This window comes from Vipera berus (assembly GCF_964194415.1).
Source record: "Vipera berus genome assembly, chromosome: Z".
NCBI lineage: Eukaryota > Metazoa > Chordata > Lepidosauria > Squamata > Viperidae > Vipera > Vipera berus.
In genome coordinates this window covers 74,639,314-74,666,715 of record NC_138205.1, presented here as the reverse complement: position 1 = coordinate 74,666,715, position 27,402 = coordinate 74,639,314, and the positions used below count along the sequence as shown (strand labels likewise).

General features: G+C 36.8%; 1 protein-coding gene across 1 annotated transcript in view; it reads right to left on the bottom strand.

Moving 5' to 3' along the window:
- Positions 1-26,444, bottom strand: part of PDE1C (phosphodiesterase 1C) — a gene marked incomplete at its 5' end in the record, with an annotated part of 265,881 nt that extends 239,437 nt beyond the window's left edge. The window contains one exon of the mRNA XM_081344420.1: positions 26,360-26,444. Within this exon, the coding sequence (XP_081200546.1) occupies positions 26,360-26,444 (85 nt within the window). The remainder of the gene's footprint in view (positions 1-26,359) is intronic.
- Positions 26,445-27,402: the final 958 nt, after the last annotated feature.

The following is a 27,402-nucleotide window of genomic DNA, read 5'->3' as shown; positions in this document are numbered from 1 at the left end:
AAAAACCCCCTTTGGGTGGTTTTTTTTTCCATTGTTTGTTTCCCAAAGGAAACCAGAACTAACTTTAAATTGTATCAGCATCACATCAGCATCATCACTGTGCTAAATTCAAAACTGATTTCATTACCAAGTTGAGATTTCTTTTTGTTGTTATTAGCACTATTTGTTCCTTGAAAATCTAGACATATATCTAAAACAAGTATAGTTCTTAGTAGAAATCACTGCAATTTTTTATTCATTGAGCTCTAATGATCATTAAAACAGAAGCTTTTCAGCTCTGAGATAAGTTACTGTTGTGGAAATTATATAGCACCAGCTATTGACATTTGGCTGGTAACAATTGTATTTATGTTGATTAATTTATTATTTCTGCTGACAAAGATATAAAGTATCTCACAGGCAGATACATAATTAAAAGAAACAGTTTAATATAAAATAGATGATGGTTTATAATTACATCCCTCACTTCCGCTTCCTGGTCCTTCTCTATTATTACTAGACCTGTTCTACCATCTATCTTTCACGGGCACAGAGAAATCCCAATAATTTTTCCCATTTGCTTCATGAATTATTCATGTTCAAAGGCAGATATTTACAAATACAACTTGCTGAAGGGGTGAAATCAAAAGATGATATATATTTCAATAGCAGGTTATCTAGAAAACTGATTTTGCCACATTAAATGTTTTCAAGCTATCACAGCAATTTGATGCTCTGAATTCTGTCCATTCTGTTAAAATGACAGCAAGTCTAAATGGTAGTATTCCACACCATTCCAATTTTCTTGAATTTAAAAAAACCAAAAAGTCCATATTTGTTTATATGATAGTATTCCCAAAAATATTCAGAGATGTGAGTATACCACTTTCCAAAATACATATTTTTCTAGCAATGCATCTTTTAAAGTGATTGTTATTTTTACTGTATATGAATGTTTGAGCAAAAAAAAATATGGCCCCAGAATAGTTGGCGCCTTGTTGATCAACAACACCCACAACAGGTTTTAATCCTATCCCATGGACAACCATGATACAGTTCTTCTAAAACCATAAAATCCTATTGAAGAAAGTTACTTACTTCACAGTTGCCACCAATCAAGATAAAGAAAACCAAGAAAATTTTTCTTTAAAAGTTGAATTAATACATCTGTACATTTTTCAAGAATCATATTAAAGACTTTAGAGTTGTTGTCTTAAAACAATAGTTCCCTTGCAGATTTAAGGGGAAATTATGTTACCCTTGTGCTTACTTACATAACTGTATACTTTATAGAAATAATATATTAGAGATGCTTCCTATTTTACACTATAGTTAAGCTCCTGAAGGCAGAGAACTTTATTCTTATATTCTTTTATTCTATAAAGTATTCTGCATACAAATAATATTATTGACCTAGATATTTAAGCATATGAATTGAATATACTAATAGCATATAATATTTCAGACCTGATTCATGGATTCTGCTTCTAATAATTATATCAGTAGTAGCAATGACAATAGCTAGATTCTATTACTGCTTCCCACAGTTAATGCATACAGTATTTGTAATGGAGTTATAAGACTTACAAGGAGATATGTAAGCAAGAAAACTAAAATAATTACTCCCGTTTCTGCTAATCTGTACTCACTGCATACTTCAAGCATTTGTGGTAGAAAATATTAGTATAACTGCTTGTCCCACAGTGAAGTGAATTGTTACTTTTTTCAATTCATATTGATTTTCAGTCCATTTACTGATTATGTGAATAAATCAGAAATTGAATCGTAAATACTGAAAAACATGTAATCAAAATTACAATGTACCATTTTATACTGGTTGCATCGTATCTCAATGAAGCTAGGGTGCATTAACAGAGAGATAGAATCAAGATCACGTGAAGTGTTAATACCACTTTACAATGCCCTGGTAAGGCCACACTTGGAATACTGCATCCAGTTTTGGTCACCACGATGTAAAAAAGATATTGAGACTCTAGAAAGAGTACAGAGAAGAGCAAAAAAGATGATCAGGGGACTGGGGGCTAAAACATAAAAGGAACAGTTGCTGGAATTGGGTATGTCTAGTTTAATGAAGAGAAGGATGAGGGGTGACATGATAGCAGTGTTCCAATATCTCAAGGGCTGCCACAAAGAAGAGGGAGTCAAGCTATTCTCCAAAGCAGCTGAAGGCAGGACAAGAACCAATGGATGGAAACTAACCAAAGAGAGAAGGAACCTAAAATTAAGGAGAAATTTCCTGACAGTCAGAACAATTAATCAGTGGAACAACCTGCCTCTGGAGGCTGTAAATGCTTCAACACTGGAAATTTTTAAGAAAAGACTGGACAGCCATTTGTCTGAAATGGTATAGGGCCGTGGTGGCGAACCTATGGCACGCGTGCCACAGGTGGCACGCAGAGCCCTCTCGTTGGGCACGTGTGCCATCGCCCCAGTCCTAGGCCTTCAGCTGGGTTTTATAAAATCTTTTTGCTTTAGGCCTCTGCCACCGTGTGCAAAAAAAAAAGTTCAATCAATCAATTTCAACTTCTCGCAGGGAAAAAGAAAGATCTTGCAAAGTTGGAATTGGTTGATTGAACTTTTTAGTCCCACCCAGTCTGCCGTTACTACTGCAGCCATGCCCACCCAATTTGCCATGCCCACCCAATGGGCCACGCCCACCCGGCACCCGATGATACATAAGTGGGTTTTGGGTTGCAGTTTGGGCACTCGGTCTCTAAAAGGTTCGCCATCACTGGTATAGGGTTTCCAGCCTGAGCAGGGAGTTGGACTAGATGACAGCCAAGATCCTTTCCAACTTTATTACTATTACTAAGCAAGGCTTTGTGTTGTGCATATGCTAATTTATAAATATAAATTCATAGTATTGCCAATGGCAATAAAAAATCACACCTAACAATAATTATATTAATTCTGCAGAGTCCTTGATGCTCTTTGAGCTTGATCGTTCTCTTGCAAACATTTCATTATCAAACTAGATAACATCAACAATGCATAGTTCAACCATGAGCCACAAATATTCTCATCTATATAAATTATCTCCTTTACTCCCTTTGAAATGTCTTTATTAGCTATAGAAATACTTTGTTAAACCAACAGCTTTGTTAGAAATTCTCCATAAATTGTCATCTGAGAGTGAAATAGGATAGAGAATTAGCAAGGAAATCTAAATTTTTAATGGTTAGCACAGTTTATTCAGTAACCTTGTACGAAATTAACTCTTATTATGCTAATCCTAGAAGAGAACAAAGTGTATTTCAAACAGAAGTGATACTAATACAGAGAAACTATGTCATAATTTGAAAAGCAGGGGGTTGTGTAGAATTACCAGTCCTGGAGAGTCTTGTGTTTATGCAGGAGAGAGGAAGTATTAGAAGAAAGAATGATCATAATAATTATGAATATTTATCATAGGGACATTGAGTTTCAGTGCTGCTGAAAATACTGGCCTAAAATTGATACCACTAAATATCTTTCCACATGCATCTTCTCTTTCTTTTCTTTCACATACACATATACAAAGACCATGCGGTCATATTTGGCTATTAACAGAAATCACAAAATATGGATAGAATGCAGTTCTGCAGCCTAATTCAGTGCTCACTCTAGAAATTAGATTCTGTGCGGCTCAAGGTTGAACTTCCATCCTTCTGAGGTCGGTAGAATGAGGGTCCCAGGTTATTGGGGGCAATGTGCTGACTCTGTAAACTGCTTAGAGGGGGCTGGAAAGCATTATGAAGTGCTGTTGCTATTGTTATTGCTATCTGTCATTTAATGTTTTAGCCTTCAGTGCATCAAGCCATTGGCTTAATGTTCCCAAGAGCACCTCTTTCTGCCAGTCTCCATTCAGAAGCTTTAGAAACAGTTGTGGATATTACCACATATTATCTATTATCAGATAATTTTCATTTCAGCACTTAAGCAATGACCTGCAAACTTGAAATAATTTTTTTCTTTAAAAGAATGTTGCAAACCTTCACCAATGAATTGAGTTTCAGCTGTCACAATTCCCAGGACGCATGAACTAATGCAGTCTTTTTCAACCTTAGCAACCTTAAAATATTTGGACTTCATCTCCCAGAATTCCCCAGCCAGAAGTCTGGACATCTTAAAGTTGCAAATGTTGAGAAACATTGCATTAATCAGACAAAGACAAGTGCAGTTCCAAATGATAAAGACCCCCTCGAGTTGAGATTGACTCTTTGATGCCTTTGATGCTTGTCCATGTTATTTTCTATTTTAAAAAAAAATTAGGAGTTTCCAATGCCATTCTTCTAGGATGTTTTTTAGACTTCCCAATTTGTTAATGCTGGAATTTCTAAGAAGTTTCCCATACAAGTACTAACCACGTACAACTCAGTATAGTTTCTTGAGATGGGCCAAAGTTGGCTAGATGCTTCTATCTGCTACTGTATGCCCTTAACATATCTAAAAAATGCCAGGTTGGCACAGGCAGTTTTAAAAATCTGAGCAAATCTTGCTATGAATTTCTGCATTACTAGGCAGGGACACGACAAACTAAATGGGTTCTTCAGCTGCCTAAGTAAATGTCATAAATTAGTCTGCTACAAACACTGTTATATAACTACTTTGTTTTTAAATCAACAATGAGTTCAGCAAGTCCCCAGAGCAGGAAATGTGGGCAAACATTATAATACAGATAGAGCATACTTGCTCCTTGAGGGATTTAATTTGATTCAGGGAGTTGTTCTGTTTTTCAGAACTCTCTGAACCATATTTCTGGATTGAACATTAACACCAAAACAATGATAACAGATTTCCTGTCTATTTAGCTATTGATATTTCTCTCTCTTGCTGGAAATATTTTTGTAATTTTAATAATTTTATCCTGCAGAAAAATAATAATGCAGTTGCAAACAGAAAAAGGGAAAGTAGAATTCCAATCAAGTGGCAAATGGAAAATTCCAGGTCAAGATTCTGATATCCAGATAAACAGAGATACCAGGATTTGAATTTTTTTTAACATAGTCACATGGCTTATTTGTTGAAAAGTTCTAAATAACTCCTAGCTATATATGTTTTTCAGACAGCAGCCGTAAATAGTTTTATATGATGCAAAATAAATTAGAACTATCAGCAAAGATTACAAAAAATACATATTATTATGCCATCCATCCATCCACTGACCAAAAAATATAATCATATAATCAATAATGTTTCATTATTGCTTCTCTGGAAGCTTGACTATATGCTGCATATTAACTATGATATTCTTGCTTAAGAGTGCCTAACATCAAAAACTCTAATAGATGGCATAATATGTCTAGAAAAATCAGCACAGTAAACAGGAAGGATTGCTAAATGTCACCAATTAGAGGAAAACAGCTATAGAGACATTCAATAGAATACTGCCAGCATGCCAGGAGCCATCATCCAAAAAGTAGGCAGGAATAGTGATTTAATTAGAATTAATTTAACTATTTTGTGTGGGGTTTTGTGTCATCTTTCTTCTTGCATTTTTAAAATTATGATTTGGTGGCAATGTTTAGCGGGCTCTTGGGCTGCTATTCTTTATGGAGTGGGGTAAAAAGCATGCATCCCAGTTTGATACTGTACCCGGTTTCCATAACATCTTAATTTCTGAGATTACACTTGAGTCACTTTATACCAAAGCAGCAGGGGCTCCTTCCATTCCCTCTCATTCTTAATATTTTATGGAAGGTGTTCAAATAAGAAAAAGCAATGCTTTTAGTCAAGAGAATTCTATTGTAAATGAATATATAATGAACACAAGCTTTAAATCACGGGTACTGAAGGATATAGAAATTGCATTAAGAGTGCATTGGGATATACGTAAGTGCTTTCATGCTGAATGAAAAAGCAATGAGTATAGATGCACATACTGTAGATCTTGTTTTCTTAGATTTATTAATCGTGATATAATATAGACCTCATAAATAGCCTCTGATTTAAATGTCGTAGGATTAATAAATGAGTTCCCATAAGAATTTCTCAAGAATAGTTTTCCCTACCTTGGTGGTTAAAATGTTGAAACACAAAGATTCTTCTAAATACAAAAGGCTAATTTCTCAAATGTGTCCATTTTTTATTCACCTTTGTCTAAATCAGTATAACTATGCATCATTTGTTGGCTCTACTCACATCAAAGAAGATGGATATGTATTGTAGGAACTATTAGATATATTGAATGCACTTAATATACGTGTCCCAGAATAACGTTCAAGATCCAATCTGGGTCAGTCCCTAGGACCAGAGATTTATCTGAGCTTTCAGATTCATGGTGGATCCCATCTTCAGGGAACTTCTCTCTGTAAGTAGTAGGTAGAGAGAAGTTCCCTGTGGAAGAACTCCAGCACAAGTCCAAAAGCTCGGAAGACTAACCTGTGATCCTGGTGACCAACCCAGATTGGATCTTATTGATCAAAACCAACCAGCTAAGGATAACCAACCAGCCTTGGAAAAACTCTGTTTTCAAGGATATCATGCATTTTTTAAAAAATAAAATAAAAATGCCATTACCCCTCCCCCACCCCAAGATCTTAGAAGTGTTCCTTTATTTGTCTGAAATGGTATAGGGTTTCCTGCCTGAGCAGGGGGTTGGACTAGATGACCTCCAAGGTCCCTTCCAACTTTACTATTATGATTATGATTTCTTTTCCATTTTTAGTCACGTATTAAATTTTCTTCTGCTACCTTCTGGGGCAATAACCCAAATTACAAAGAGCTGTTAATTTTGATCCTTGCAATTTCAAGTGATTCGGATAGGCAAATTAAATTCTCTAGTCTCCTAATGAGTGTTTATATACAGAAAATGGTTTTTTCAGTAAGCACTTGCATCACATTTCAACATTATTTAAAGTGATTACACTGCATCATAGAACATTCAAAGATTCATCATGAAAGATAACTAGAAAGTAGAAAATCTGTTATTAACAGTGTGTTGTCAGCCCTATCTTAATGTATTTGATAGAAAAGATGTGAAACTTTTTTTCCCTAAGCTCAGAACTGCTAAAAGTGAATTGTAAAAGAACATATATATTTTTAAAATATTAGAAAAGTATATATCTTCAACTTATAAAATGAGGAGATAGAGCAATATGTTTCTATGTTATATCAATTCAATACTGCTTAACAATTTATTTTTCCCCATCCATTCAATATTGTCTGATTCTCAAATGTGCCAGGAAGATTCTTGTGGTTTTTCTTCACAAGGATTTTCAAAAGTGATTTGTCATTGCCTCCTTCCTAGGCCTGAGAGAAAATTATTAGGCCAAGATCACTCAACAGGCTTTGTGCCCAAGACAGGACTAGAATTAACCATCTGCTGGTTTCTAGCATGATGCCTTAACTACTTTACCAAACTGCTCCTTTTGTTTTAATATTATGTAGACACTTTTTTTCTTTTTCTTTTTTCCTTTTTTTACTCTCTTTTTTGTATACAATCCTTTTATGGTAGCCCTTCAAATACTGGAAGAAGTATCTCCTCTGATCCAAGGATATCTTGTTCAATCATTCTGACTTATTCCATTTTTTTGTTTTTAAAAAGTTGTACATGTGACCATAGGCCATGATTTGCTTAATTGTAACAATTGTCTGGGTTTACATCAAATGCACAGTGGTTTCGTTCATATTATAGGCTATGCCAAAAGAAACAACTCACATGATAGTGTCAGAATCCATTTATATTCCATTCCTAACTCCCTATCTGTGCAAACCTAAATCTCGCTCCTTACTGGATTCTGCCATTCCCAAGGAGGGGAAGAGAAGATGTTAATTGGCCATCCCTATCCATTAGATGCAAGGTCGTTTATTCAGCCTGCCTGGGGGCCATCATCAAAGACCAGGGAAAGAACCTTTGAACTGAGAAGAACAAAGAAAGAGGGCGGGGGGGGGAGATTCTGGTTTGTACTGTATCTCTGATGTGGAATTTGAAGGGGAGGAAGCAAATGTTGTAAATGCATGAAGTTTCTCTTTTCCCATGAAGTGTTTTGACACATGAAACTTAACTGATCTGAGACTGACCAAATGGACTGAGGGGAGGGGTTTTTACTCGGGGACACTTTAAAAGTATCAATCTGCGACACAGTTTCCAGATCCTGTCTGTATTATCCACTGTCAATCATGTTTTAGTAAAAGTTCCTGTTTGGACAATCCTGTCTCCAAGATGTGGATTGGGGTAGTCCTGACATTTAAGTTGAGATTTGGCCAATGTGCCATTCTTATTTCTACTTCTTGTTATAATTTTCCAATATTTTATCTAAGAAAGAGCTTCAGGTTTTAAGTAATGTTTCATAATTCACTGACATTGCTTTGACATAAGCTATGGAAAGTGCCACATAAATTATCATAGTATTAACTTTCAGAAAATATATTTCTTTATTTTATTAACATTGTAAGTTTGTTTATCTTTTCAGTGCAGATTTGTTTTTGTTTTGTTTTTGTTTTGTTTTGTTGCGGGGGGGGGAATGGAGTAGGGGATCTTTGCTTTGCAGTGCTATATTTTAATAACACTTAAAAGAAGAGTTCCAGAAAATAAGGAAAATAAAGAACAAGGTAGTTAAGTGCATTTTATCAGAATACAGTGATTACTTAATCAATTAGAAGCTTATATCTGTTTCACCAAGCAAATATATTGGCACTTCTCAGAGTTTTATGTAAAGCTTTATATTTTTTATAAAAGACATATTATACTCAGAAAACCTTGGAGAAGAATTTGCTTTTTTTAAAGCTGTTGGTTGTTAAGGTTTAGTGTTCATTGCTCAGTGCTGGGAAAAGACTACCTGTAACTGCAATATTATGAGCCAAATGATACTTTTTTCTGCCTTTTTATGTCAGAAGAAAAAAGATGGTGGCAGCAGGTTTTAGTGAAATCAATCATATTACATTGTCATGGGCTGCTCTGGTTGGGTGGGGCAGGCCCAGCAGGGGAGTGAAAGAATAAAGCCATTTCAGTAGTGTAGCACAAGGTCACCACAAATATTTTATCCCCTTGGTACAGAGATTATTTTTCATGAATACAGATCTGTTTGTGAATAGAATACAGCTGGAAGAGATCTTGGAGGTCCTCTAGTACAGCCACCTGCTGAAGCAAGAGAATCTATACCATACAAGTGACTGTCTGGCCTCTTCTTAAAAATCTCCAGTGATGGAGCACCCACGATTTCTGGAGGCAAGCTGTTCCACTGATTAATTGTCCTCACTGTCAGGAAGTTTCTCCTTAATTCCAGGTTGCTTCTCTCTTTGATCAGTTTCCAACTATTGTTTCTTGTCCTTCCCTCTGGTGCTTTGGTGAATAATGTGACCCCCTCTTCTTTGTGGCAGCCCCTCAAATACTGGAATACTGCTATCATGTATCCCCTATTCCTTCTTTTCTTTAGACTAACCAAACCCAAGTCCCGCAGATTGTTCTGTAGATCAACATCATCCAATGTTTATATTAGGTCAAGAGCTACATTAACAAGGATCTGCATCAGATTTAGCGTTTGTCCATTAGATTCAACCCTCTAAATCCACTCTCAATATTGGCATGCTCCATTATTAACACCAGGCTTATGATATTAATGGATCGTTAATTTTGTGATTTTTTTCCCCAGTTTGCCCATAATGAAGCCAATATAGCTGTAACTCACAAACTGCCCACCATTGTGCTGGATTTCAATTCCTATAATCCTTAACTATATTTCTGGAAGAGGTAAGGCTAAGGAAAGCTCCCCTATAGAGCACAGTTTTTTTTCCACAAAACTCTGGAGTGTTTGAGGTATTATCAAGACAAAACCTCCAATCAACACAAATCCTGATGCTGGCCTAAGTTTCCATTCACGTTAGAGCTGAATTTAGCTGTGTTACCATAGAACTATATTTTCACCTGGTTTTGCTCATCAACTGAAATGTTATTTGATTTATGAAGCCTTCACAACACTTGCAAATACAATGAGGTGAATTTAATGCCCTGGGTCACTAGAGCCAGCCCTTTCCTGTATTTTTCACAAAGATTCCATGCTATGTTTTGCATTCTAACTTTTTAGCATAGAATGGTAGGAGATTCTGTTATTCCTAGTGCTTAATCCTTACATTCTTTTTGCAGTACTTTCCCATCTGGAAAATAGCACAAAACACAATAGTCTTCACATCTGGTAAAGTTGCTCAACAACTCTCAAAGCATAAAAGGGACATCAACATCAAATCCCACCTATGGAAAAATAATAAAATAATATTGTGGAAGTCATATGCCTTTTCTCATTGCATTTTTGACATAGTGTTTAATTTTATAACATTGTCTATGTGCATTCTTCCCTTTCCTTTTTTTTAAAGGAAACAGATATCAGGCAAAATGAGCTAAGGATACACATAATTAGTGTATCTGAATAGGAATATTTTATGTATTTATTTGAATTCATAACTAATTTATAATTATAATCATTTTCATATGTTTTAACTGAAATATAAAACTAGAGAGATGATGCAAAATAAGCTAATTCATAATTAAGCAACAACTGCAATATTAAAAGGCCATTATCTAGAGAGATAAAAGAATTTTAATTCTGGAGAATAAACAAATTCTCCTAAGAAATAACATTTATTCTGACTATTTTACTAATGGAATAAATTATTTTTCAAAGATACTGGTATTGACATTTGGAGGTGTTATAATTGACATTTTCGGTTCTTATGCACACCTCACTTCAAATAGAAATAATTTTTCTATATTTGCCAGAGAGTTGGGAAAAGGATACAAATCCATTATTCAAATTCAGATATATAATTATAGAAAGGGAAAACAATACTAGAAAAGTGCATGTAATTACTTTAGGAATATGGTAAAGTTTTGGTGTCACAAAATAGCATCTCATACAGTTACATTAAGCTGACAACTTTGTAATATTGTGAACCATAGATAGCAGAAGTAGTAACCTAATGAGCTCATAGAAAAGTAATAAGATAGATATGAATCTCAGCTGTATAGTAGATCTTAAACAAATTCAAGAAAGGTTGGAGCCAGGAAGCTAGTAACTGATGAGATTAGGAAGACAAAGACCCCTAAAATCTACATCCCCCCCCCCAACTTTAAAAAATCATCACCGTTGGGACGCAATAGGCATACTCAGACTCAGGTCAAAGTATATGACACAGGAAAGTATATGACACAGGAAATACAAACCCTCAAACTGGAACAGGAAAAACCTCAAAATCCCAAGAAGGTATAAAAGCCCACCACTCCCAACTATACGTGGTCAGTTTTCCCAGAGCCACGCTTCTGTCTGGCTTTGCTCTTCAATAAACTACAGCCTTCTTTCTAAAGCAGTCTCCATTTTGTTTATTCCCAACTTGTACTGGACCCTGATGAAGAGTTTCTTTCAACAGTCATAAACTTCCTAAACCCTTGAATTTCTTTCTTCATATAGTTTCTAAGTTTATGAGGTGTTGCAGGGCTCTTTTGATGTTAAATATATTTTTTTTAAAGTCCATTTACCCTTATTGTAACTGAACATTGTGCAGAAGGTTGATTAGATAAGCCATATATATATCAAACACTAAACATAGAACCTCTACAGAGGACAGTGTTCTTGCAAAGAACTTTTAAACTGCGTCCCTCTATATTGTATTTACAAAATGCATATCTTGTTTTTTTTTATTATTTTTACACCATATGCTGTTTTATCAGAGCACTTATAAAATTGAGCTTGAACTTCAAAATATTTTTAAAACAATTAATAGTACACTAAAACCAAACTGGAAAATCAGTAAAATCTAGTCAGTTCTGGCCACTCTTTGCTTCAGGCAATTCTGCCTGAAATGTTCTCTTCATCCAGCCTTTCAGTACAGACCAATATATTGGACCATTGCATAATCTGACTTTTATTCATATATCTTTTTTTCCCTCCTGTATTTTTGTGTGTTTAAGATTACTCCACCACCACCTCAAGCTATTTCTGTCCTTACACTGCTTTACATTTCTGTCCCTTCTAAAATTGCCACTTTCCATTTCCTCACCTTAAATGACTGGACAGCAAACTGAAATCTGAAAATTTTCTTCCTGTACTATAGGAGCATACTATACTATAACAGCTGCAAAATGATCTCATGGGTCCTATCGGATATATATGCGCTCATGAATGAATGAATGGAAAAATCATCCTTAAAAAAAGTCCTGAGATTTAAACTTTACTAATTGGATTTGCAAAAAGATTGCTTATTTTATTATTGATCCCTATTTTATATATTCTTGGTTTTCATTCTTAAGCTTTTTTGGGGGGGGTATCTATAAATAGCCCCCAATTTTTGTTATTTATATTCTGTGCTCTGATTTCTATGACACATATCTGGGCCAGCATTATGTTAAGGCCAAGTGCACACCAGCCTAGGATCCCAAAGATTAGGGATGCCAATGCCATCCCTCCTCCCTAATCATTCCAAAAATGCAAGTATTCACATCAGTGGAAGGTGATGCCATCCAACAATGTGATCTAGGGGTGCCATATAACCTTGAGCTGGAACTGACTCCCATAACATTTGCTTTTTATCACAAAATATTATTGCTTCAACATGTAAAGAACAAAGAAGCCAAGCCAGGAAGTAAACAAAAAAATGATATCAATGAAAATCCCTGAAAAGCCTATGGATGAAAATTTCTGCTAAATTATAAGATGATGGTATACAGCACCCAATTAAAATAACTCACCAACTGCTGTCCAGACTTGCAGGGAAGACATAATAGAACTATATGTTAAAAGTACTGATGTTTCAAATTGAATTCAATTTTTTCACATTGCTTTTTCTCTCTGGCCAGCATGTCCTCGATTCGAGAGCCTTGAGATATTGGGGGGCGGGGGGAGTGCAATTAAAAATAAAAAAAGGTGGGATGCAGGCAGGTGACTGAGTTCACTCTGTGAAAATCAAGATCCATGTGCCAAATTGCAAGGACAGATGGGATCACCCTAAGAGTACTATCCTTTGGGGATTTTCGGTAAATTAACTGTGAACTGAAGATGGCTCCATTAAAAGCAGAGCCAATGACTGTAACAGAACGAAGAGTAAACAAGATGACCGACTCTTTGAAAATCCCTTATAGAACAAGAAAAGGACTTGAGACCACTCATAAGTGCTCCATACAGTTGCTTTTCACAAACAGACCATAAGACTCCATATGATCTGGCACTCTGTAATACAAAGGAATAGCCATTTTACACAGAACATGGTTAGAAAAACAGAATTTGTACACTTCCTTTTTAATTATCTTTGGAGATTTCTTGTTAACTGCTTTTCATACATTAGAAACAGGTAAGCTTCATTCAGTCCTTCATGAAAGAAGTTTTAAATGCAAGTTTAGTATCTTTTTAAAAACTTTTTTTGAATAATCAGGAAAAAAAGTAATTTGAATATTGGTTTTGGAAACTTGTAAATTGATTAAAAGTCCAGATGGATTTGAAAGAAAAGTTTGAAATTAATTATAAGAATCTTTCCCATGGGAAAAGGCTGTTGATTTGAATTTTTCTTTTTATTCTTTTTAGGTTTTTCTGGTTTACGTTAATTGTAATGTTTAAAAACATTACTTTTAAAGGAGTGCTGTCATTTGGAAGTATGCAGAACAGCCCATGGAGAACACATCAAGTGTAGCTATACTTTCATACAAAGGTATATGCATAGACTCTTATTACTGCTAATGGTTTGTATAATAGGAGCTCATTTACTGTGAATTGGAATAGTCAGAATTTGAGTGGCTGCCTACACATCTGCTACACATTCATTGCTACCCACTTAATTGATTATCTTTTAATTTAATACATGCATAGAGGGAATTTCATTGCCTAGTGCTCTCTTTTGTATGAGAAAAATAGAGAAAGAAAGAGTGAGAATAATAATTTTGGAAAATCACCAAATTTGTATTTTACATCAGCCATTAAATGCCTGTGCAAACAAAGCCCACCTTATTGGAACATTCGAAAAACACTTTGTACTCCTAAAGATGGCACACCATCTGTTGATGAGTGGGTAAAAACCCCTGCCACCTCCTACACATGGCCAAGATTGACAGAGCTTACACATGTGCCTCTGACCTCAGAGTCAATCTCCAAACAGGCTTCTTTGAAATAGACAAGAACTTCAGAGAGGCCGGTTGCCTCCCTCCCCCCAAATTCTTTAATTTAATTTTGTCAGCAAATATGAGATTCCAGTGCCTAGAAAAATTTGCGTATGGCACAATGATAGGATGGACAGGGACACATGACATCTGCTTGGGACCAATGAATGCATACAAATTCAGTCATGGCGTATATTTGTCTGGTTTCCTCTCATTCATGCACTATAACATAGAGCATGAGAAGAGTAAGCTGCAAGTTTACACTTCTGGCATTAATATTTGGGATGGGAGGACAGGAGATGAAAGAAACTAGGGAGGCAATATCAAAGGTTAAAGAAGGTTGGAGGAGTTTGTTGCACCTGCTCCTTCCTTTCCTTCCTTCCTTATTACGAGTGGTGATAAGAGCAAAGTTTTTATTCTTTCCCATAGTTCCCTTTTCTAAAAAAAATTGCCATAACAGTGAAAACTTGATAAGACCTAAGTTCATTAAGAGTCACCAGGTATCAATATCTGGCTTATCTTGGCTCATCTTGAAGAGCTGATTAGCACTTGGATAAGATATTTTTAGGAAATCTCAAAGCTATAGCTAGATTGGACAGTCCAAAACAACATCCTGGAAAAAGACGTTGACAAACTATTGTATCTAACAATATTCATAGGACTTAGAGACAGGTAATGATTATGAAGCAGGGTTCAAGAGGAAATCTGGCAAAGTTAAATTTAAAAGGAAGTTTAAGTTTAAAAAGAAAAGGCGCACTTTGAGAGGAAACTGATGCAACAAATTTACAAACTTTCTGCATTGTTGAAAAAAATGGAGAAAATGTTCATGCTAAACTAAGTAAAATAAATCTATGAAAAATCATGAGTACAAGCTTGGCTAGTTATGAAAATAAATAAAAGTTTGGCTTTGGTTGGTTTCTGAATAGGTACAAGATAATTTCATTTTGATTGTTATATCAGGATCAGTTTATAAAGTATTAGCAAAATCCACCATGACTATATTAATAAACAAGGCTCAGCACAACTGATGTTTCCAAGATGTTTAGGATGCTTTTTTGTGCAATGTGGGTAAAAAAACCAAAGGGCCATAGGATTTTTGGCAACCTCTTTGTTGAAAGAAGAGTGAAAAATATAGGTAGTCCTCAACTTATAATCATTTCTTTAGTGGCCATTCGAAACAGCACAGACATGTTATGACATATGACTTATGGTGACTGCAGCATCACCATGGTCACATGATCAAAATTCAGTTGCTTGGCAAGTGGCATGTATTTATTATGTGGGTCATGTGATCACCTTTTGTAACCTTCCTAGCCATCTTCCAGCAAGCTAAATCAATGGAGGAAGCTAGATTCACTTACAATTGCAATGATTTGCTTAAGATTTATGAGGAAAAGGCCATAAAGTGAGATGCAACTCACTTAACAACTGCCTTGCTTTGCAGCAAAAAGTTTGGACTCAATCATGGCCGTAGGTCAAGGACTACCTATAATGCATTTGGAGGAGAATCCAACATCAGGTGCCCACTCTCTCCAAGCCCTCATTGAAGTTCTGGTGGCAAAAGGCATATACATGTAAACCACATTCACTATCAGATCTCTGAGGTACCAGTCACACATACACAAACACACAAACAACACACACACACACAAACACACACAAAAAAACACATACTCATACAAACTGCTAAAATATCCTTGTGAGAAAATATTCACACCAAGCTAAATTGATACTGAGTGGCAACAGGAGAAAAAAATAGCCTAGTAAACCAAATCCTTTAGAAGAGCTGTGGTGGCACAGTGGTTAGAATGAAGTATCACTGGCCAACTCACTGCTCACTCCAGGAGTTCGATTCTGAACAGCTCAAAGTTGACTCAGCCTTCCATCATTCTGAGGTCAGTAAAGTGAGGACCCAGATTGTTGGGGGCAATAGGCTGACTCTGTAAATCACTTAGAGAGGGCTGTAAAGCACTGTGAAGTGGTATATAAGTCTAAATGCTATTGCTATTTATGCTCACTGACCATATCTCAAAGACAATGTGGCTGGCACACTGACCCAGTAAGAAGAGATAAATAATAATACCCTCATACTGGTGTGTTTATCTAAAATATTCCAATGTCACACTGAAATTTCCACAATCTCTGCTTTTTTCCTTTGTTTTTGTTCTGCCTTTCTTTGCCTTGCAAAGGAGAGGGCCAAAGATGTGTAAGCCTTGGTTCTGCTTTTGCTCACAGCCACTCAACAAAGTCCATTGTATTTTCGCTTGTATACGTGAAAATAAGATTATGTCGTAACTTCAGAGTGATTTGGTTCGTTTAGAGAAATTACATTTTGGCCACAACAAAGCTTTCAAAGCTGGCTGTGAATTGTGGGTGAAAGTGGAAATGACACTCCCTTCCATCCCAGGTGGACTCCTAATGGCGAAGCTTTAGAATTAATTGTGATTCTAATGAGCTAGTTTTCCAAAATGAATGTTTCTTTCCAGCTGAATCAGAAGCATTAGAATTCCATAGATTTAAACATAAGATTTTTGAATTACTTTTATACATATCTAATTTAAAGATTTAAAAGAGAAATTGCCATCATTTTATTGTCCGTAAATGCAGCTGGAAATTTGGGTGCAGAAAGATAGCATTTGTAGCATGGATTGTGGGTGTAATTGAGTAGGTTGGCTACCATCAAAAACAAAAACAATACCCCCACCCCCAAAAAACTAACATAGATGTAAATTGTGGGTAACAATCTATTATTTCTATTTATTTCTGTGTAAATAGAAAATAAATAGCAATAATAGCAAAATAAATGTTCATCTTGCTCAACAAGGAGGGGAAATTTTTGAAACTGAAAGCTCTACCATACCAGTCAGCATCTTTGGCACAAAGAGAATTCTAATTATGGGAAATTAATGCCATGCATGAAATTTCTCTTGCATTTTTTCTTCCTAGCTCTTATTCAATTTAATGAAAGAGAATAAAGTTAGAAAGTATTTCAGCATGTGAAATGTCATGTCCTTGCACTTATTTCATTGAAAACTGACAGCAACAAGAGTATGTATGTCTCACCGTCCATTGTACAGTCATCCTTCTATCATCTTGATTCCCACATTTCAATTAAATCTCACTAGGAGCTCTTCTCATGGACTTTCAAAGGCTGGAAACTATGTGGAAGGTCAGATAGGTTTCAAGATGATTGGTGTATAACAAAGAATCATTCCATCACCCTCAATTATAATGTAAGGACCAGAACACCATCAAGAAAAGGACCTTAGGAACAGTATTCCATTCACAAAGATTTGGATTGCCCAGACCTTGCTGGCTTTTTTCCAAGCATTGGGGCAGGATTCTGTGTGAGTCTGTTTGTAATAATGTTTATTTAGAAATTGTCCATTCCAAGTAGAGTTTTTGAATATGTTACACTTTTGTGTTTTATTCTTTGACAGAAGTAAGTCATGAAGGGAAGGGAAGGGAAGGGAAGGGAAATACTATACAAAGTAGAAAACTTTCTTTTTTGTTTGACTTTTGAGCCATTAAGGAAGATTATGGTACATTATGGGAGACTAGGAGAAAGGACCCTTACATAGCAGAAGAACACTTCAAACAAGATAACCCAGTGTCATAGCATGCACAGGGAACATAAGCAATTGCAAATGTACCCCTGCTTTAAACAGAAAAGCATCTCACCTTAACATTCAAGTATCTAAACCAGAAGACCCAGCCATTCCCTTTATCCCATTTGCTAATACAGACAAGCAAAGGAAACAAGAACATGCACCATCATATTGCATCTTTCCCAGTGCTGCATTTGCCTTAGATCCCTTAGACATCATGTCAGGATCCACTTGTTCCTGAATGGGTAGTTTATCCATTTGCTAAACCATAAAACAATTCACCATTCTCCTGCTCATCCCTTTTCTTCCTTCAGAGTACCATTCATCCAAATCAAAGTGATCAGCCACACTTAGTAAAAGAAGGAGATAGAGGGGATTTAAAACAGAAAAGGGATCAGGCATGAAGAGAAATCACAATGATAACTACCAGTAAACATGAAAAATCAAAGAGAACAAATGAGTACATGAAATATATATGGAAAACCAAAATAATATCTGGACTGGGAACAAGGAAGAGGAGGAAGAGAGAGGTAAGCATGCACGTGTGTGTAACTGAAAGTAGGTGGATGGGTGGATGTTGGTACTTCTGGTGCATGAATGGATGGGCAAAAACATAGAGAAGAGGAAGGAACTTTGAGCCAAGAAATCTGAAAACAAAATGGTTTGGGAAGAGATGATGGTGAGTAACTTGGCTAGTTCTCTACCATAAATAAGGAAAAATGCCATTGAAAACAGGTAAAGAAAAGGCTAGTTCCTGTTTCATAGGTTCCATTTTTATTATAAGGCACATTTAACCTAGCAGTTCGAAAGCACGTCAAAATGCAAGTAGAAAACTAGGGACCACTTCGGTGGGAAGGTAACAGCGTTCCATGCGCCTTTGGCATCTAGTCATGCCGGCCACATGACCACGGAGACGTCCTCGGACAAGCGCTGGCTCTTCGGCTTTGAAACGGAGATGAGCACCGGCCCCTAGAGTTGGAAACGACTAGCACGCATGTGCGGGGGAACCTTTACCTTTACCTTTACTAAAATGTAAATAGAAACACCTGCAACCTGCCAGAATGATGAAGATAGTGAGATGTTGTTCTGATCATTTGCTCAATTTGTAAGCCAAGTGTTATTTTTGATATCAACATGGGTTTCTGTACCCTTAACATATTAGTGGACTGTATCCTCAATAGAATATGATCCTTTATCTTTCTTGAAATAGAGTGTCTTCCTCAATAAAGTAAACTATGTGAAACTTGGAAGAAGGAAAAACTTGAGACAAGTGATCTTCAAAGGATGTGGTAATCTTAAAATAAACATTTTATTGATGCTCACACTACTATTTCAACATCTCTATTGTACAGTGTGTTTCCAGAAGAGGTATCCTGAGAGGAAAAACCTTTCGGTAATACCTTTTTCTAACTTACCAGAAAATCCCTGGCTATTGTTCTGGGCAGCAGAACTTACAGCATATCCTTTGGAATCTTTGACTTGGGAATCTTTGTAAAGTTCAAAATCAGATCAAATCTCCTGTGTATCCATGATGTCACTGATATTCAAGAACTGACTTTGTTCTTGTGTCATTGGGTTGGTTTGTTTAAAACCAAAACAAAGGTGGTGTTTTTCTTTGCAATGCTGTAATTCCATAAAGCTTATGTGCAATTTGTTTTTCCATTGGCAGAAATAGTTGTCTCATTCACTCTTGATTCAGAGTTTCAGAGTCCTGCTTCCAATTACTCTTTACAGATATTGTCTCACCCTTTCCTCGGCACAGATACCATAATAAAAGCATGCAATATACAGTAGTTAGAGGCACTGGGGAAAGTGGCCGGCTGAACAATGTAGAAATACTTTATTATCACTTTCTCAACTTGCAAAAGTAAGCTTAAATGTAGGTAGAAAAGCAAATTTTCAGCCAGACAGCTGTCCATTAAGGCACCAAAATCCAAAAATCCATTTTAGATTTTTATACAACTGCAAACAATCAGACAAGTCCATGCCATATAAAAAAAAACATGTAAGTGGAAGTGGGGTGAAGTGAAAGTAAAAAGATCTTTACTGTCTGAAGATCTGCAGTAGGAAACAAAATAGGACCTTACTATAATGTTTTTAACAAGGGACGAGGTGGCTCAGTGGGTTAGGACACTAAGCTTGTCGATCAGAAGGTCGGCAGTTTGGCGGCTCGAATCCCAAGTGCTGCGTGAGTGAGTGCCTGTTACTCATCCCAGCTTCTGCCAACCTAGCAGTTTGAAAGCACGTAAAAATGCAAGTAGAAAAATAGGGACCACTACGGTGGGAAGGTAACAGCGTTCCGTGCGCCTTTGGCATCTAGTCATGCCAGCCACATGACCACGGAGACGTCCTCAGACAAGCGCTGGCTCTTCGGCTTTGAAATGGAGATGAGCACCAGCCCCTAGAGTTGGAAACGACTAGCACGCATGTGCAGGGGAACCTTTACCTATAGTGTTTTTGTTGTTGTTGTTGTTTGTTCATTCTTCAATTTATCAAGCGTAATGGGCACTTATAGTTTCCCAGGCATTCTGTCACTGTTTGGTGATCAATAGAGCTGAAGATGAATGAGGATTAAGTTTCAAAAAACTTTGTGAGGGATTGGGAATATAAACTTTAATTCAAAATTAAATACTGTTTAATTAAAGTGATCCAGCACAAAACTAATCAGCCTAGATCTTGCTAACCTCATTGCCAATTCTTCTTGCCTCTGTCCTAGCTTGCCGAAGTATTCTCATTTACAGGGTCCATTCTGAACATCCCTAATGCATAGAAAACTCATTCATCAATCACAGCAGTCCTTTGAGTGACAATGATTTTAAATACAGCTAGATCTGTGGATTTAATCATCTTTCAGGATTTTTTTCAGGCTTTCCCACTTTGTCTTTCAGTTATCCCACTCTACATTGGGAGAGACAGTAAGTACTATGGAAAAACAGATTCTATTCTCCAAATCTCTAAACTGATCCTCAGCTTGAAGACTTGGATCAGAATGGATAGTTGACTGCCTGAATAATAATTGAAAACCAGGTCTTGCTGCCACTTTTATGTTACATCATCACTCCTATCAGCTGTTGTTCAGGATGCCTTTGAACATGAGTAAAGCTCAATTCCAGAGTAATATGAAGGCAACATCTGAAGACATATAAGAAAAAAGAAGTTGCTGGAATATGTCCTGGCTATGGGAAATGCAGTGCCAAGTTTGCTGGAATATGTCCTGGCTATGGGAAATGCAGTGCCAGGTTTATCTGTCAGAATAATTATTCATCTGTAGAAACTCTTATTTTTACATGGCAGTTGAGTAGCTAGTGTCACCCCTTTAACATAGACCAGATGAGGAAATAGAATCCACAATTCTGATTGCAATTCTACTTTATTTATAAAGATTATAAGAATATTTAAAGCATGGGTAAGTTTTCCCCTCCCTCCCTCTGATATTCCAGTGAATTTAGAAGGGGGTCCACAGACTCCCTTCATATATTTTCTGTTTCCTGGGCTTAAAGCCTATTTTTTCAACCATCTTCTCAGTGTTACTTCAAAGTCAATTCCTTGGCTTTCTATAGATGATTACCAGAAATTCTGCAGATTTGCCAATCAACAGTGCTCTAACCTTGTGGAGAAAATACACACTGAGCACTAAAACTGTTGAAGAGGCAAGCCTGGATGTAGGAAATTGATGCTGAAATCTCTGCTTGCCTTTTTGCTTACTTGGTGGGGTTGGCCATTTACCTCTCAGTGAAACCTGCATCACCAATCAGCTGTGAGATCAACAATACACTGAGACCACTTTGGGGAAAGGGCAGGATGCAAATGGAGCATGACAAGCCCAAGCCAGAATTCTTGTGCACTTTTTTCCCCTTTAAAACAAAGTCCCATGTGAGTTTTTATTTGCTTTCAAATTTTCAAATACATTTGACACTTTTTTTATTTTTAATTGTAGCAGCCATGTTCAGAATTCATTGCCTCTAAAGTTCAGAGAGAAGAGAGAAGAAAATTTGCAGATTTCATTTCCTGACAGAATAATTAATCAGTGGAACAACCTGCCACCAAAAGTTATGAATGCTCCAACACTGGAAGTTTTTAAGAAGAGATTGGACAACCATTTGTCTGAAATGGTTACTAAAGTGCTACACTAGTGCTACACTAAAGCAAGGTTAGATAATATTAAACTCAGAACTTAAAGTCTCATGTTCCTGCACCCCAATTTAGATGGTAAAAGAGATCCCTTAATTAACTTCAAAATGTGAGATTGTTCCTGCTCATTCTGTAAAGAGCGATCATAAACTTTTCTCCGAAGTCTGTGCTGATGGCAGAACTATTAAAGAGACGAAGATCCTATTGCATAATTTTTAGACTTGATCCAATTCATCAGGAAGACCTTTTATATATATTATGCAATAGGATCTTCGTCTCTCTAATAGTTCTGCCATCAGCACAGACTTCGGAGAAAAGTTTATGATCGCTCTTTACAGAATGAGCAGGAACAACAATTTAACACACACACACACAAACACACACACACACACACACACACACACATATAACTCAAAGAAGTTATAGATACTTCCTCTAAAGTCACTTGGTAATAAAAATCCTATGCACCCATTTTTTTCTAAAATGTGGTGAATTTTATCAGCTTAAACTACTATGCCTGCAGATATTGCTGTTTTTAAAAAAGAAGAAACAAACCCATTCATTTCAAGATTATCCAAGATGGTATAAATTTGGGTTTTTTATATCTCACTTTAATTTTAATCCTGATTTAACCAGAACCATTTCCAAATCAGTCCTAATCAAGCTAGGCTGATTTCAGATTGGTTCAGAAATAGACTCTGGTGTTGAAAAGAATGAATCCTCACTGTTCATCTTTTCAATAGTTTGAAGCAAATCATTGCTGCTCAACCCCAGTCAACCACTACTTTGTGGACTGAAGGGAGCACTAACAGTGAGTGTTACTATCTGTAGAGCTGTTATAAAAGTTCCTAAGATAATGTACCCAAGGCATTTGGACTGCTCCTAAATGATACATTTGTTGTTGTTAGTTGCGAAGTTGTGTCCGACCCATCGCGACCCTATGGACAACGTTCCTCCAGGACTTCCTGTCCTCTACCATCTTCTGGAGTCCATTTAAGCTCACACCTACTGCTTCAGTGACTCCATCCAGCCACCTCATTCTCTGTCGTCCCCTTCTTCTCTTGCCCTCAATCTTTCCCAGCATTAGGCTCTTCACAATTATTATACAATATACATTCTTGTATTGTGATATTTTATATCAATATTTCTGGCTTTCATAATGATTATGGAAGTTCTCCAAGTCATGAGTGCTTTTATTTAAAAAGCAACTAGACTTTCTGATTTTTCTTTAAGACATTTTGTTTCTCACCCAAGAAGATTCTTCAGTTATGATACGATACGATAATATTTATTGTCATTGTCCCATACAGAACAACGAAATTGATTATTCAATTTCTATTACTGAAATATTTTACAAGCAGCTTAAGGCTTTATTTTAACTATCCAGACTTAAATTAATAGTAATAAGAAGACAAAGAATTGGAAAAGGTTATGAAGTATCAAGATCTGAAAATAAATTGCTTATCAGTATACGGGGTACCATACCCAAAAATCTTGGACAACATTTAGATTATCTTAATGTGTAAAGGTGAGAGCAGATCTAATAGTACAGGAAACAGACCATTTCTCTCTCTCTCTCTCTCTCTCTCTCTCTCTCTCTCTCTCTCTCTCTCTCTCTCTCTCTCTCTCTCTCCCTCCCCTCCCTTCCCCCCCTCTCTCTTTATATTTTTATTTCCATTGGCATCAGTCTGATGGAAAATAGCTTTGTCAGCTATTGAAGACTAACACCTGCTGCTATTATGCTCAGATTTGGCTGACACACACCTTGTTGAGTGCATGACGCTGTATTTATATCAGCACTGTTGTTAAGGCAGATTACCCAAACACAATCAAGCAGTTTCAATCCTGTGCTTATAGCCATTTCTTTTCTTCTTGGACAGAATACATCCTATGTACTTTCCTGTTTCTGTGTTCAGCCCCAAAACATTCAGAGTTAGGTCAATTGCCTAGAACGTTTTCCCTTCCCTTCCCTCAAATTATCTTGCTTAATAATATGCTTCTGTTTTGGAAAAATCCCTCCAAGGCAATTTGGCTACCCTGCTTCTCTGATAGAGTTTGCCGGAAAATAACATTCACAAGGTTTGTTATAAAGCTACTTTCACAATTTGTCCTGCAACAAAGATCTAGCATCATAGTGAATAGAAAGTTGTGGAACTTTTTGAATGTTTTCATTAATACTTTTAGCAGTTGGTCTTCCCTTACAAGCATCTCCTGCTAAGTCTGTCAGGAATAGTAATTACAATGGCCATATACCTCCCTGGTTTAGATGTGCATGTTTGAGGAGAAAATAATAAACTTATCAGAATTTCTTTTTGTGAATGGAAAGAGAAGGAATACTTGTTAATTCATGGAACACTGCAGCTTTGCGACAGGACAGAAAGTATTTGACCAGTTTGAAAGAGTGAGCAAAGATAGCTGGCATTTTCTTCTTGTTGTTGTTATTGTTGTTGAGTTCAAACCACAAATTATCTGTAGGCAGGTTTCATAAACTCCAAATTTGTAAGTGTATGACAACCTCATACCAAAAGCTTTGAATTCTGAAAATAATGAATATCTTATTAAGTGTGGAGGAGGAATACAGATTGATTTTAAAGATTGGAAGATTTAGTATGTCTGATCGACAAAATCCAAAGCCTCTTTATTTATCCAATCTAAAAGTTGCCCCAAGATGGCCAGGGAAAGTTCTGTTTCATGTTTTATTGCCAATGGGGAAATTGCTAATTGTAAATTTATACCAGTGACCTTTCTCAGACCACAGCTGAAATACCTCTAGACTACTAGTGCTAACAAGCTTGTCTTGAAGGCCCTTCAACTGCATTTTGACCAGCTATATATTGTTTGTCTTCTCTCCATAGCTTCTGTTAGTCTAATGGAGAGTATTCCCTGGATTATTAAGGTACAATCATAGAAATCCAAATTTAAATAAATCTTCAGGCACAGAACTTCACTGGGCAATTTATTTTCTGTCTGCACAAACTTTCATAAGTTAGTAGTTATAGGACTAAAACTGGATGAAGGAGTCCAATGTAACTGGCCCAGTGGTAGGATTTAGCCAGTTCGTACCACTTCGGCAGAACCAGTAGCTAATTTTTTTTTGTCCGGGCCCAGAATGGACTTCTGGAAGTGGCATCCACACATATTTGAATCCCACCACTGGCCTGTCATCTGGACAAAAAGCAGGATACAAAGACATATTTTTTATTATTAAACTTCTATGCTACTCATCTCTCTGAGGCAACTCTTTTAATATATAAATATGAATGCTCACAATTCCTGCTTACTCTAAATTCTGACATAAGGCCACAGAAGCTAATTCTACTTATTTTTTTTAGTGTAACATATTCTGATTTTCAAGTGGGCTCTTTACAGACATTTCCTATATATGCTGGACAGTCAGAAGACCACGACAAACTTCTTCTCTGCCATAATCAAAACTACCCATTCATAATGACATGCCTGACAGTTACGTCAACACACAGAACAACAAAGAATGAATGTAACCTAATCAGATGACTGGTGCTAATATATAGAGGAAAACATAAGAACCTCACTGATTATTTTTTCATTGCGGTTCATTCACTCAGTTTACAGATCAAAATTAAATCAGCTGGAGAGCATGTTTTATTAAGTATGCAAAGGTTGGCATAGTAGGGTTTGGTCAGATGCTCAATTTCCAATGAACAGACTGCTTCATTTACTCTGGGAGTTTAACCTTCGCACTCAGTGAACTTAATAATAAGAAAAAAGAACAAGGGGAAAAGAGTGATAACTGCACTCTTTGAGTATTTTCCCCTCTTTCCCTGCTATTTCAGCAAAATAATCAATAAAACAGGGTAAACTAACCTTAGGTTTGATGACTTTATATTACAGGGATAATACTGGACACCAGGCTCAACTATAGAACTCATCATAAAAATAAGAGTACCCAAGAGCATGTCTCTAAAAAATGAGTGATCTACCTCCAGAACCATCCTCCATTTCTTGGGTAACAGGGTGGTCAGAGATACATTTTCCAAACAGACTTGAGCAACAATCTTCAAAGAAGTGACATTGTTTGCAGCAAGTCTTCCCTCTGCCTTCCTTTTCTTTTTTTAAAAATCTATTCACACATTCTAGGGGCAATTTCAGGAAAGGTTTGGCTCATAATGTGAAATTGGAAGAGATTGTATGCTTAAATGCTTTGTGAACTCTTCAGAGAAGGAAGCAAACAACTTTGGGGCATACTGAAGGCTTCTGCTTTCCTGAGCTTGCTGGATGGAAAAACAACGAAGAAGTTGGAAAAATGTCATCTTAAAAAGGACAGACTTTCCTGAGATAAGACTAACAAAAGTGAAGCCCTGCCAAAAAGAAACTATGGGATTTCAAAAAGACGCATTTCCTCTATATAAGAAAAGAAGCAAAGCACCAACAAGAGGGTAGGCAAAGCAGAAGTTCCAGGATAGCGATCCTGACTGAAAGGCAAGCAGCTCCAACACACACACACAAACACCTCTCTGAATCTTGGTTTCTGATTTGAGAACCCGAAAGATTGCTAAAATACACAACCTACCACCAAAGTGCTCACCAATGGTAAAGCTGTAGCCATCAATGCTGAAAGTGGCACTCCTGCATTTTTTAAATCCTTCTTTTCTGTTGCCGGGTTCCGTCATGATGGAATTGCCGGCAAATCTTCAAGCAGCAACAGCAGCCGCTCCACTTCTAACAGCAGCGATCTCCCTTTGTGGGATATGAGCTTTTCTGAGCCAGCAGTTTGATGCCTTTGAAGCTCTCCTCACGAGTGACTTTACACCATCTCCTAATGTATAGCACTGAAGCCTCAAAGAGAGCGAGGGAGAGAGACGAGGGAGAGACGCACCCGGCAGCATTCTCCACCCCCTAAGACTGTCACTTGGTTCCTACTTGGAGATGCCGACTGGAGATGCTAGAATCCCAAACCTAATAGCAATTAATATAATGCTACTGAGCCAAACAGTTTGGCAATCCAGGCTACCAATGCTTGCAAGCAGGAGTTCCAACTATAATATTGGAATATGCAATGCTGCCAAGATAGATTTTGTCCCAAACTTCCTTCCTTCCTGATTAACACTGAAGTGTCCTGGTTTTTCTCCTTTATCTGGGATCAGTTGCAGTCCCTGTTCATAGAAGGTGAGAGATCCAGCCCTTGGCCCCTATTATGGGGGAGGTGTGTGTGTGCCTCAGGGTTCAGCTTTTTCTTGCCTTCTATTTAATGTTTACATCAGGCTGCTGGGTAAGGTGCACTTACAATCTTCCCTCTTCCCTACTGACTTTTTGGGAAAGCAGCAGAGAAGATTGCAAAGGGTGAACCCTTGAACTAGGTATTGTAACTGATCATCAATGTGAATAGGTTGTCAAATACCCAAAATGTGGTCCTGTAACCAGGGTGGCTGATACAATTTACCCAGAAATGATTACAGGGTAGAAACCACCCATTCCAAGGTTGCTGTGAACTGTAAGCTGAGGTTAAACTTCATATTTTCAGGATTATCTGTAACTTGAACTTGTGTTTTGTTTTGATTTCTAGCTGTCAGAAGAGCTTCCAAATATAGCCATCACCCTTTGAAGAGGAAAGGCTTCTATGCAATCCGT